Source organism: Tetrao urogallus, assembly GCF_951394365.1.
Source record: "Tetrao urogallus genome assembly, chromosome: 20".
Taxonomy (NCBI): Eukaryota; Metazoa; Chordata; class Aves; order Galliformes; family Phasianidae; genus Tetrao; species Tetrao urogallus.
Window position 1 is genome coordinate 7,088,764 of NC_136833.1, and position 13,295 is coordinate 7,102,058.

At 54.1% G+C, this 13,295-nt stretch overlaps 1 protein-coding gene across 1 annotated transcript; it reads right to left on the bottom strand.

Moving 5' to 3' along the window:
• Positions 1-1,659: 1,659 nt before the first annotated feature.
• Positions 1,660-8,912, bottom strand: LOC306954061 (multidrug and toxin extrusion protein 2-like; the record flags this gene model as incomplete). Its single annotated transcript, XM_079545117.1, has 17 exons — positions 1,660-1,898; positions 2,203-2,284; positions 2,521-2,615; positions 2,739-2,871; positions 3,112-3,181; positions 3,352-3,427; positions 3,824-3,932; positions 4,043-4,110; positions 4,358-4,471; positions 4,805-4,902; positions 5,105-5,202; positions 5,622-5,666; positions 6,199-6,241; positions 6,467-6,615; positions 6,874-6,942; positions 7,453-7,554; positions 8,802-8,912. 17 exons carry the CDS (start codon positions 8,910-8,912, stop codon positions 1,660-1,662), a joined length of 1,701 nt encoding a protein of 566 aa, XP_079401243.1.
• Between the last annotated feature and the right edge of the window lie 4,383 nt (positions 8,913-13,295).

Consider the following 13,295-nt stretch of genomic DNA (forward strand, 5'->3'; position numbering starts at 1 on the left):
TGAAACGTTCCCTTTTCTCCGCGCTCTGTTAAAGCTGCCGGGTGCCACAGCCCCGATAGGGTGAGCAATGTGTAACCTGGGGCTGAACTTCAGCCTGGCTGTCTTGGCTGCGTGCGGCCAGCAGCGATGGGCAGGGCAGGGAGCGGGGTTTTGGGCGGCGCAGATCCTGCGTCCCACTGCAGAGGAGCCCAGGAGCTCAGCGCAAAGTGATGGAGGAGCTGAGCCTTCCCAAATCGTCCCTGTGAGCCCTCATACCCTGCTCTGCTGTGTCCGGTGGGCAAGAAGGTCGTCCTCCTCTTCCAGCAGAGATGGAGCGTCCGTGGGTCCGTCTGCTGCTGGCAGCTGGCTGTGAGTGTTCTGGGCCGTTCTCATCTCAGTGCGGTGTTGGCCAACACAAGCCAGCCCCATTGGCTCCAGCTGTCTGCCCCGCACAGCGCGGCCGCGTCGGGTTTCAGCAGCACTGCTGTGCCAGGCCAAATATAGCATCCCTCCTGGGCCCAGCACAAGGTGCTGGCAACGGCTGGGAGCTGCTGCCCTGGGAGCAGCCCCTGTTTTGCACAGAGCAGACAGTGGCTCCATGCCTGTCCTACTCTTCCTGGGCTGTGGTGCCAAAACAACAGTGACTGCAAGCAGGGCACAGCCTGTCGTGTCCTCCCACGCCTGGGGACGGCCCGCTGGGGCTGTGCTTAATGCCTGCTGTTAGCTCCTGTAGGAACCATCTCACCCACAGGCACCCATTGCTACATGCCAGGAGATGCCTTGCACCACTGGAGGTGATAATTGCGTCTGAGGGCTGAGCACACAGCCTGCAGCATCACTGCTGCCACACTGCTGGAGGTAGGAGAGCTCGTACAGGGGGCAGGCAGTGCTGTTAGCACACGTGGCATCCCCTTGGCAGCACCACAGCACCCTCCCCAGTGAGAACCAGCAGCAGCTGAGGTGCACAGATCCCTGACTGCTTCTGCAGCCTCCAACCCTAAGGCCAGGAGTTAGAGGCCATGTTTAAGGTTATTCCTATGAGGCTTGGTCATCTACACAAACCAGCACACGCCTCCCCTCACCCAGTTCGGTTGTGCCAATGACCGGGGTCATGTTCACACCCTGTTAACAGCACAACATTTACTCAGAAAACTTTTATTGTATCAAAATTCCACCTTACAAAAGTGCAAAGAAGAGTTGCTCTAGGCCCTGTGCCTGTCATGCAGGGCCGGCGCCCAGTGCCCTGGCAGAGCAGTCAGCCCTTTTCCAACACAGTGGCCCTTGCACAGCAGTGGATTTCAACACCTTGAGGTGCTGGTGTGCAAGGGACCACAGTGAGCAGGCAGTCTGGGCCTCTGCCATTAGCAAATGATTTGGACAAGTGCTCCCAGCAAGGAGGAAGCAGGATGGCAGCACGAGGTCCCTGTCTCCAGCCCTGGCCACGCCAAAGGTAAGTTCCAGCTTCCCAAAGTGACATCCCCCAGGCAGCGCTGGAGAAGTGACCAGATCTCAAGCTCAACCCCTTTAAGAACCATGTGTGTGGGACAAGGTATTATAACCAGAAATGGAGCAAAGTGAACTCAGTGAGGGGCTGAGGGAGGATTACTTCCTGCATCATCCTCCTGGGGCATCACCGTGTGCCCTCCTGCACAGTTCCCTGGTGGCACGCTGGCATTGCCTCTAGCTGTGGGCTGTCAGGAGCCGGACCAGCACGCCCACCAGCAGCACAGCAAGGGCAGCAGCAGCAGCCAGCACCCGGCAGACAATCAGGGCCCTCCATGCCACAGCAGGAGGAGCAGGGACATCCGCTGGCTCTTCCTGAGTGATGAGCTGGTGATCTGGGAGCCTCTCGCCTCTTCCCACCATGCTGTCAGGCAGCACCACGGTCTCCACGTTGTCTGTGTCTACAGAGATGTAATCTGTGCAAGAGAGGTGAGTGCTGTAGGGAAGCTGAGCTGCAAAGCCTGCAGCCCCCATCTGCCCCTTGTCCAGTCCTGAGGGTCCTCTCCCGAGGCTCAGGGCTGAGGGGAGATGCAGGTGTGCTCTGGCTCTCCCTTGGAGCAGCCAGGGTGGTGACAAGGGTAACGGCCACCAGCACAGACACTGTGCTCTTTCCAGATATCAAAGCTGGAAGGACAGACACCACAGCCGTGGCTGTGAAGGAGAGGAAGGGCTGGGTGGAGGATTTGTGCTCCCTCCCTGTTGTAAGGCATGGTTACGTACCTATAGCAGATGTTTTATTAGCAGCTGTGCCATTGGAGTTCACATCTTCCAGCTGTTTTTTCAGACCAGCTCGGACTTGAGCCTAAAAGCACACACAAGAGTTGTTCTCAGAGCAGAGATGTGCTGCCCAGCCAAGCAAACTAGAGCCTCCTCCCTGACCCTCCCAAAGCAAGCATGCTTAGCCCAAACTGCTCCAGTACTACAGAGAGGACAGAGCTGGTGTCACTTTAGCTCCCCACAGATATCTTTACTGCTATTCTGGAGCAAAAGCTGGCATGACACCTACTCAGAGTTACTGCAGGGAAGCACAAGTCTTACCTCTTCTGCAGCTTTCTTCCAATCCATGCGCATGACAAAAGCGGAAAAGGAGAGGGATTGCAAAGAGATGCAAACGATCATCCCTACCCACAGACCTGCCAGAATGGAAATGAACTTCATTGAGTGCTGATGGAAACCTCACTGCTTTCACGGTCAAAGTCACGGTCAAAATGCCAAACACAGCCAGAGCTGCAGAGCTGAGCAGAGGATGCACGTACCCAGCACCCCCATTTTGGCTGCAAACATCAGTGAGATGCCGATGGGCAAACCGACGGCGTAATAACCGACAGCGTTGGCGATGGCACCCAGCTTCTGCTTCCCTGTGCCTCTCAGCACACCACCACAGGTTGCCTAAGGAAAGCAGCAGGGAAGAGGGAGAACTTGAGAGCTACAGAAGAGTTGTTTTGCAGCAGTGCCAAGCACAGGGGATGCTGAGGTGCTATGGGTGATGCAAGCTGCTGCTGTGACAGTTTTTTCAGTTTGCTTTTCTGTATCGTTGTAATAGATCAAGAAAGACCTAAAGGCAGCTTTGCACTCCCCACTGTACCTCTACTTGCAGGGAGGAATTGCTCCCCACTCTGGGTTACTCACTGCTGCTGCATCAAACAAGTGGAATGGAGCAAAGATGATCATCACTTTGGACACCAGCATAACGATCTCCCTGTGAGAAAGACATATGTACTGATCAGGAAAAGCAGCACAGCTTGGGCTCAGGGCACTCTGGTTCCGATGCATCTCCTGGGCCAGCTGCAAACCCTGATCCCAGCTGCTCCTGGGCAGATCGTGTTACCCAAAACGGTAACAAAACCCCAAAGAAAGCTGCCAACCCACTTGTCATTGGTGAAGATGTAGCCCACCACGTCTTTGAGGGTTCCCAGTAACGTTGCAACCACCACAGCAAAAACTCCTGAAAGAAAAAGAAATGAATGAACCTCAAAGGCTGCATGTGCTGCTCTTGAGCAGATCCAGACCTCAGGGGCTCCATGTGATGGGGATGGGGCTTGGCAGACCTCCAGGTATTACTGCAGAACAGGACAAGGCTGCTGTCCTTACTTTTCCCCTCGATGCTCTATCCACCATCTGGAGGTGGAAGACAGAATGCTAAACTGTGCTTTAACTATCAAAGCCTTTGCACTAGGTTCCTTCTTCTCTGGCAGAAGAGCCAGGGTCTCACAATGTCCAAACAGAGTAATCTGAACAAGTGGGCTTGGGTTGCTGGGAATGGTTCACCAGCCCTGTGAGAGGTGAACTGAACCTATTGCTGATAATTCTTTTATTCCCCTCTGCAGGGACCTGGGCTGACCTGCGCACAGCAGAGCAGTGATGCAGGACGTCTTGGCTTGCACTACATCCCCTGATCCCAAGGCATTGCCCACTCTGACGCTCACGGCCACACTGAAGCCCAGAGGCACCTGAGAAGCAACAGACAAAGAAGAGGTGAGTGCCAACAGCTTGCAGCAATTGTCTTCTTCCCCAGTAGGGAATCTGCAGCTGATCCCAGTTTCATGCATCCAGTCCTTACCATGTATGCTGCAGAGGAGAGCTCGTAGATGACAGACTGAGCACCCAGTTCCACCACACTGAGCAGCCCTGGAAAAGATTCACCGCTTTGTTAATTAGGTCAAAATTAGCTTTAATTAGCATTAACTTTTCCTTTGCTGACAAGAAGGCAGTGACTACAGGGTTCCCATCTAACACATGCAGCAAACTGCAGAACCAGCCGTGCAGAGGAGGCTGCTGGCAGGAGATGCTCAGAGGCACACTCAAGAGGCAGCCACCAGAGCAGGCATGGCTGCAAGATGCTCTGCAGAGCCATGGAAAGAGAATTTGGACTCACCTGCCAAGAAGCTCCCGATCTCAAAGGTCCACCACTCAATGCACATCATGAGCATGCTGGGCAGCGCCAGCTGGATGTAGGAGCCCCAGTCCAGGAGGCAGTCTCTGGTCCAACCTGCAACGTAGGGATGAAGCATCATGAGCGCATGATCCTCCTTTTCCTTGCTGAAGGGGAGCCATGAGGTTATGTGGGCATTCTAAAGACAGCAACCCATGGGATGTTGTAGGACACCAGCCTAGAGCTGCTGTACCACAGAGCATCCCAGAGGTGGGGGGATCAGGAATGGGCTTGGGGCTACAGTAAGGGACCACAGGCCATGGCTACAGCTTCTCCCACAGTGAGGAGGTGGTCATCCCTTTATCAGACCTACAACCCAGGTGCTGATGTCAGTGCCAAATCCCCACGGCCAGGCATTGTTCTGTTGAAGGGTTAAGCTCTGAAGAATACCTCCCCATGTCTGCACGTGGATCTTCTTCCACCACACAAAAAGGAAGAGAAGAATGGCCTGAGTGTACTGAGAAGCAGTGTTGGCCCAGGCTGAGCCCCTGGGGAGAGAAACAGGCAGATTATAAACAACACCCTCACTCATTTTTCAGCCCCAGCAGACCTGGTGGCAAGCACCTATCCCTTGCTGCAGGTATGGACCAGCCCCTTCTCCCCACACATGGCACCCAAGATAAACCCTCACAGCCCTAAGCCAACCCCTGCACCCAGGCAGAGGCTGTCACCACCTTTGCTCACACTTACACCATGCCCAGCTTCAGTGCATATAGGAAGAAGGCATTCATGGCCACATTGAGGATGTTGGCTGCAACTCCTGTCACAACCTGAGGCAAAATGATCGCCTGGAAGACAAGGAGAGACTTTAGAGTTTTCTTTTCCAGCACTGCCCAAGCTCCCAAGCCTGCAGCCAAGACCCAAGCTACCATCCAGCAAACACCAGGAAGACCTTCAGCAGTGTTTGAGGAGAAAGCCAAGAAGGTGGCTCCTGTTTCAGGTAAGATCAGATTGCATTAGACATGCAGAGGACAGCATGCAGGGCTCAGCAGCTGGTACAATCAGCTCAGTGCAGAGCTCAGAGGTAGCAGCAGGAGAACGGAGCGACCCGAAGGTGATTCCCACGAGCTCCTCCTGTCCCACAGAGCCAGCTGGAGGCTGTGGATCACACATTCCTCAGCCCAGCTCTCCCCAGGACAGGATGAACTTAGATCTCCAACCTTATCCACATTTGTAGGAACTGGCCCAGAGCCCGGTTACACAATACCTGACTTAGTAAATATCTTGTCTGCAGCTGGTACAGAAACGCCGCCTGCAAGAGTCAGAATTCATTTGGTCAGCACTGCTGTACTATGGTTCAGTGGCCAGCTACAGTTTAACACCTACAGCAAGGTACTTCCCACAGCTCTTGCACGGCTGTGTCAGGGTGCTACAACATGGCACACTGCCCGCAGTCCCGTGCCTATGCTTGATTTTAACCTTGGAGCACAGCCTCAGCTTAGAGGAGCTTCTCCAGGGAGGCAGATAACAGCTGAGAGTCCAGTGGCTGCATGTGTGTGAGCTGCAGCCTTTATCACAGAGCTGAGTGAGCTCTGCAGCACTCGGTTCCAATGTCCAGAGCTTGTAACTTGTTGTGCAGAGACGTGGCCTGCAGTAAAAGCCTCTGCACACTAACATGAAAGAATTCATGTTTGCTGGTCCAGCAGCTGCTGGCCAGTGCTCATCCATTAAGGCTTAAGAGGCACATTGCAAAACTCAAAATCATGCTGCCTTGTGACCTACAGAGCAAGGACCCTTCCTCATTTCCCCATGCAGAGCTTCTAAGAGCTTTAGCAACAACTTACAGGAAGAGCTGGGATAAAGATCATCACGTAGACCTGCGTTAATCTGGAAAGAGAGATGTTTACCCAGTTAATGAGGCAGAAAAGCAAGAGCCAAACCAAGCAGAGTTGTATTTGAGCTCCACAGAGCCTTGATTTGAACACTATGCAGTACAAACACCCAGCCAAACACTCAGCACATATGGGCCTGACCAAGGGGCTTCAAGGCCTGCAGGGCTGAGACCTGATGTGCTGCTGATCAGAGAGGAGTCACACTCAATCTCACTCTGACCTGGAGACCTCGGGGTCCTGCCGGAGGAGCAGGAGGATCTGCTCGGTGTTGATGAAGATCGCCCAGCAAGGAAAGCAAAACAGCAGCAGGATGAGGATCCCTCGCTGCAGGATGGTGCCCACTTGCTTCAGGTTTTTGCTGCCATATGTCTACGTGAGGACAGAGGACCAAAGTAAGATTTGTGGGGAGCCAAAGGGTCTGGGCAAATGCTCAAGGCTGGGGCAGCGATGTAATTTTCCTTCTTGCTCCCAGCAGCGGCCACCACCAGACTGGTTGGGTTTAACTGGCTCTCGGGTAGATTGTGCTTCCCTCTGCTATCCATCCTCCCACCTTTTGTGCCCCAAACCACACCACACAGGAGGTGAGACAACCCCACCAGTAACAAGGAAGAGGGAGCTGCCACCAACCTGGGACATCAGCGTGTCACATGCCGAGGCCAGACCAGAACCAACGGAGATGCCGATCACATTGATGACCTGGAGGAGATACGAGTGACTTGGGTAAGTGAGAATCACAGGGAACGTGGCCCAAAGCACCATATCTCTCCCTGTTGGGAAGGGAGATCGTTCTGCTGTGAGTTTTTTGGGAAGTTTCCAGACTTCCTCTGTTTTTCACAATAACACATTGATATTACCTAAACACCTATTCCTTGTTATGACGTGAAAAGGAACATCTAGCAAGGGATGAGCAGCTAAAGGACTGCAAACAGTGCAGCTCCCCACCACACACACACACAGCTAGGTCTTGCTGCCCAGCTGCTGGCCTTGCACAGTCACTGCTGTTCAGCTCGCATCTCCTGCCTCTGCTCAGGAGGCAGGAACAATTTGGAAGGATGCAATCTTTGTGCTGCAACAGGCTGTGCTCAAAGAATCCTCAGATAAGCATTCCTCCAGGGCTTTTCTTTTGCCCCTTCTTTTCTATTCCCCTTTTTTGATGTCTCACCATTTTCATGTCTCAAATCAGAGGGTAAGCAGGGCAATACATACAGACACGGCCAGCGTCACAGCATCCAGCTCAGCTTTCCCCAGATGGCCGCAGAATATAGAGCTGACCACGCTGATCAGGAACCCCAGCAGCTGGGCTACAAACTAGAATGGGAAGAGGAGATGGAGAAGTGAGCACCACTGGGACAGAGGAGCACCGCCCTTCCCCTGCAGCTGGGCCATGGCCAGTTGGGTTTGAACCAACAGCGAGCTTCCCCAGGTTGCTGGTGGCTTTGTCCTTAGACCCAGTAGTGTTTTGGTGTTACAAAGCCGATCTGCTTGTTTAGCTGATGTCCTTGTTTAGCTGAGGCTTAATGGTTCCCTCCTTGGGATGGAAAGCCTCTTTTCCATCATGAAAGCTGAATAGAGAAAGAAAACTCCCAGTGCTTTTTTGCACTTCTATGCATCTGGGGAAAGCTCAGCTCCCCAAAACACAGTGTCCTCTCCTCTAAGTCTGGCCTGCACGTTCCTCTCCAGCAAGGATTGGTGATGCTGTCACAGACAGTGAGCTCAGGACCTCATTTTTCCATGGCAAGAGGTCAATGCCGATGCAGCATGGAACTGCTGGAAGAGAATGGTATGAGCAAGAGATCCCATGGCAGGTGGGTACAGCTGGGGAGCCATGCCTGGGGGCTGCTCACAGTCCTGTCTTCCTTACAGGCTCCAGAGCTGCTGGAGAACTGGCTCCTGCGAGGTCTGAGGAAGAACCAAACCAAACCTCCCACTGCTGCCTGCGGATGCTGCACTGTCTCAGGCCCGTCTCAGCACGTCCAAGCAGCTGTGAGTAATCCCTACAGGAGAGCTCTGTACCTCTGTGACTGCTCTAGCACAGAGAGCTAAACTTGGCAAGCAGCACTAGGTTTGCTTTGAGGTTGTCTGTGCCCACCAAGCAGGGGATAGAAGCGTTGAGGGGCTGATGGGCACTGCTACGGAACAGAAACCACCGTGACTTCCTCTGCTGCACCGCGGCATTGGGGCCACGTGAGTGTCAGTGAGGACATCGCCCAAAGCTGCTCCGCTTGGTCCTCGTCCACCAGGAGGGGCGGAGGGCTCAGGACACAGAGCATCCAGTTAGACGGATTTTCAGCCCAAGCCAGCACCAAAGCCCGGGCTCCCAACGCACCGCCGGGGGAAGGAGACGGCTGGAAGGGAATCTGCCGCGCTAGGTGACAGCTAAAGGATGAACCACAGCGGTTTGACTCCAGCCGAGCCTCATCCGCATCGGCAGGCGGGTGCAGGCGGCACCGAAGCGCCTCGGAGCAACGCCGGCTCCGCGGAAAGCTCAGCCGAAAGCTCCGTTCAGGCCCCCCCGCGCCCCGCGCCGCTCCCGTCCCCGCATCCCCGGCTCTCACCACCGGCCCCGCCAGCCGGGCCAGCTCCCCGCTCTCCCGCCGGACCCCCGCGGGCAGGAGGCGCCGCGCAGCCCGCAGGCACCGCGCCGTCAGCCCGCCCGTCTCCGCCATGGGGCCGCACCGCCGCTCCGCCGGGGCCGCCCGCCCGCCCTATGAGCACGGCCTCCCCGCCCCCGGGCCGTGGGGCTGCCGGCTGGGGGCGGTGCGGGTCGGAGCGCCGCGAGGAGCGGGGCTGCCGTACGGGAGGATCCGCGTGTGTGTGCCCAGCGCGGGAGGATGCGGGTTTGGTGGTCAGGGTTTGCCCATGGAAGACAAAGGGATTTCTCAGCGCGTACTCCGGGCACGTCTCCCCTGCCATCAGCACCCTGTGGATTCCCCATCAGTAGGGGCACTCGGGGCTTGTAGTAGAATCACAGAACCGTTCAGGGTTGGAAAAGACCTCTGAGAACCCTAATTCCATCCCCACCACCACCGTGCCCGCTGACCGCGTCCCTCAGTGCCACATCTCCATGGTTCCTGAGCACCTCCAGGGACTCCCCCACCTCTCTGGGCAGCTGTGCCACTGCCTGACCGTTCTTGCAGAGAAGAAATATTAAGTTCTTTACAGAGAGAGTGGTGAGGTGCTGGAACAGCTGCTCAGAGAGGCTGTGGATGCCCCGTTCCTTGAGGTGTTCAAGGCCAGATTGGATGGGGCCCTGGGCAGCCTGGGCTGGTCTGAAATGTGGAGGTTGGTGGCCTTGCATGTGGCAGGGGGGATGGAGATTCGTGATCCTTGAGGTCCCTTCCAACCCTGGCCATTCTGTGATTCTGTGAAACGTTTGCTGCTATCCAACCCTGAACAACCCTTGGCACAACTTAAGGCCTTCACCTCTCATCCTCCAAACCAGGGATCTCCCATCCAGCTGGCCGGTGCTGCCAATGGTGGGACCACACCTCGGCTGGGATGCCCATAAAGGACCATATTTTGAGTGGGAGTTCAGGTTGTTACGAGGGAATGTGGAGTCACCATCCCTAGAACAGTTTTCAAGAGCAGGGGAGATGTGGCACAGAGGGATGTAGTTTAGTGGGCAGGGTGGGCATGGGTTGACAGTTAGAGTAGATGATCTTTTCCAACCTTAATGATTCTGTGTTCCTACAAAGGTGAAATTCTACCTGTGTGCAGGTGCTTGGAACCAAGCAGCTGTCCCCAGATCTGTTTCCACCATATGGAAAATTACAGTGGAAAGGGAGGATTGCTTATACATAGAAGCTGTAACTGCTTATACCCTGTCTCAGTGACTTGCAGCTGTGATGTCACCTCCCAGAAATGTAAAGCCTCGTTAATGTTTCACCTTCCCCTTTGCTCCTTTGGCTCAGATATGACATCATGCAGTGCTGTGCAGCAGTGGTGAATCATAGCCTTTGATAAGTGCCATGATAGAATCTGGGCATCACAAGTCACCACAGTGTCTGATCCCACTGTGAGCTGATCCTCGAGGCTGCAGGAGTCCGAGCTGCCTGCAAATCTGCACCTTTGGGGCAGCTGTGAAGAAATAGAAGTTGTCAGCAGTGGATGATGAACGTCCCTCCTGGCAGTCACAAGTCCACTGCCTGAGGACAGAGGGGTTCCTGTGGTGCCTGGAGGCAGGAGGGGACAGATAATGCTCTGATGGTGCCATTCAGCCCTGGACAAACTGAGTGTGTGAGTCCCTTTCAAGTTTGCTGTGATCCTGATGGGACAAAAAAAGAATAAATCCCTTGCTGGCAAAGAGAACCTACAGAAACCTGGGGAAAAGAATAAAACCTTGCTTCTTCGGGCTTAGGGGGTACCTAAAATTGTTGGACTAGATGACCTTGGAGGTCTTTTCCAATTTTAATGGTTCTGTGATTCTTTACAGTGGTACCTGCAGGCTCTGGGCTAATGGAGTGCCTGACATGCATAGAGGAGTTGTGATGAGGCAAGCTGAGCCTCGCGCTGGCACATTTGCTCCATCCCTTTCCATAGCAGGGATAGGGACGGTTCCAGCTGCCCCGTGGCATCTGTGGAGCCCATCTGCTGGAGCCTCAGCCAGATGGTGAGGGTCAAAGGTAGGCTAGCCTTGAACCCAGCTCTCCCAGCAGCCCGGATGTGTTGCAACACCAGGGAGAAGAATTTGAAGGGTCAAATTCCTCCAGAGTGTAACATCATTGAGTTGGGTCAGTTCAGACCTCCAGCGATGTGCTCAGGCAGCCTGGTACCCTAACATGGATGTGTTTAAAGGAATTAATGTGTGACTGGTGAGGAACCGGCTGGAGCACACAGCTGGGCTGCCCTCTGTGAGCTGCTTCCAACAGCTGGGATCTTCTCAGCACTGCTGATGTAAATCCAGAATGGAGGAAATTCCCAGCAGTGTGCAGCACTGGGAGAGCAGCAGCAGGCTTTTCCTCTGCAGATTTCCAGCAGAGTTTTCTTTCCCCGAGTTTTCTCCAGATACGTGCATCCATATTCTGAAATGCAGCCAACATCCTGCTACTAAAATAAACCTCACAAATGCACCGTGTCTGGAACCATTAAGATTAAGAGCTGCCATATAAGAAAAATGTCAGAACACAACAGATTTGTGTCAGACACTCATCTGTTTGAAGAAAGCCCCTTTCTTTTAAGGGACCTTGCTGCTGGCTGATGTCCAGAGACCGTGGAAAATCCACTCCCCCCTGAGTTCAAAATACAGCTAAATTAGAAACTAAAGAGCCTTTTGCAATGAAGTTGAGTTTTATTTAAGCATCAGACCCTAGGAGAGCATGATCAGAGCTGCTGTCTGGCCAGGGATGGATGGAGCACACAGTTTTGGGACTGTTGCACAGGGGACATCCCAGAGCAGCCATCTTCAGACAGCTCCTCATGTGTAACCATCTGACTGCTGAGAAAGTTGCTGTTTGTATGTACTTATATAGCAAACAGTGCTAATGATTTCAGGCTACAGTGACCCCAGCTGCAGGGCAGCCTCTCTATTGGGTATGCAGGGACAGATTTCCTGTCTAAACTCACACAAGTGTTCTCAAGTTTCCCCATGTGCTCAGCACTGAGGCTGCACCTTGAGTTGTGCGTTCACTGCAAGAAAGACATTGAGGCCCTGGGATGCTTGCAGAGAAGGGCTGTGAGCACAAGGCTTATGGGGATTGGCTGAGAGAGCTGGGATTGTTCGATGGGGAGAAGAGGAGGCTCAGGGGGGACCTCATTGCTCACTACAGCTCCCAGAGAGGAGGATGTGGTGAGGTGGGAGTCCTCTGCTCCCAAGTAACTGCAATGGGATGAGAGGAGATGGTCTCGCGTTGCGCCAGGGGAAGTGCGGGTTGGATGCAGACTCCATAAGTTCATCCTGCAGGTCGCCTGGCTTCTTTGTACCCGTGTGAACTGGTGTTCCGCTGCTGTTTGCACCGCCAGCTGTAGAATAACAGGGCATCCGACAGCGCAGCGCCCGGTAAGGCTCCGCGGGCAGCGGGAGGTCCCGGCTGCAGTTCCGCCTTCAGCCGCGCGGTGGCGCCAGAGGATCGGGGAGCGCGCTCCGTGCGCAGCCGGTGGGTCGGGCGGAGGAAGCGGGGTCCGATCCGCAGGGTTCCGCTCTCCGACACCGCATCTCCTTACCCTATGGGGCTGCAGGTGGGCTGCCAGCCCTTTCCCCGTTTGATCTGGTTGCTCTTTAAGAGCAAGCAATGCTTTTTAGTTGCTCTGCGTCTCTTCTACTTGGTTCGACGAGCACAGGTCAGGCCCATTGACTGCAGCCGTAATTTTTACAGCTGCTACATAGGTTCATTGAGTTCAGGGCCACAGGCTCAAAACCAGCTCCCCTGCCCTAATGAGCCCCAGTACTTAATTAATGTAGATAAGGCGGGACAAATAAAAACAAGGCAAAACTCCTCTGGCTTTGAACCACCCCGAGGGAGCAGGTCTTGGCACAGGAAAAGAGAGATTGTAATGCTGTAATAACAGTGATAATTAATTGTATTTATAAAGCATCCCCTGATGGTTCTGGATGCTATACAATGTTAAGCATCTTTGGAAGCAGCAATAACAAGAGGTCCAATAAGGAAGGGCTGCAGAAATCAGTGTCTGCACAGCGGCCATTGGGAGAATCTGCAGGGCTGACCAAGGAAAGTGAATGGGGATAAATGGGGATAAGGGGAGCACATTTGGGTCGTGAGGAGCAAATCTGTTCCAGTTCCTGGTTTGTGTGTCACGACCCAGGCGTTATTTCCTCTCTGTATTGCAGCCAGGTGGAATAAAGGCTGGAAAAGACCTCTAAGATAATCTTACCACACGAGTTAAAGCTGTAGTTTCACAGAATCCAGTCCACCAGTGCCCCCACCACAAATTCTGCCCACTAACCGTGTCCCTAAGCAGCACATCTGCATGGACCTGGAACACTTCCAGGGATGGGGACCTTCCCAACTCTCTGAGCAGCCTCTGCTACAGCATCACGGCTGTTTTGGAAGAGAAATGTTTCCTAAAACCCAACCAGATCCTTTTCCTCCACG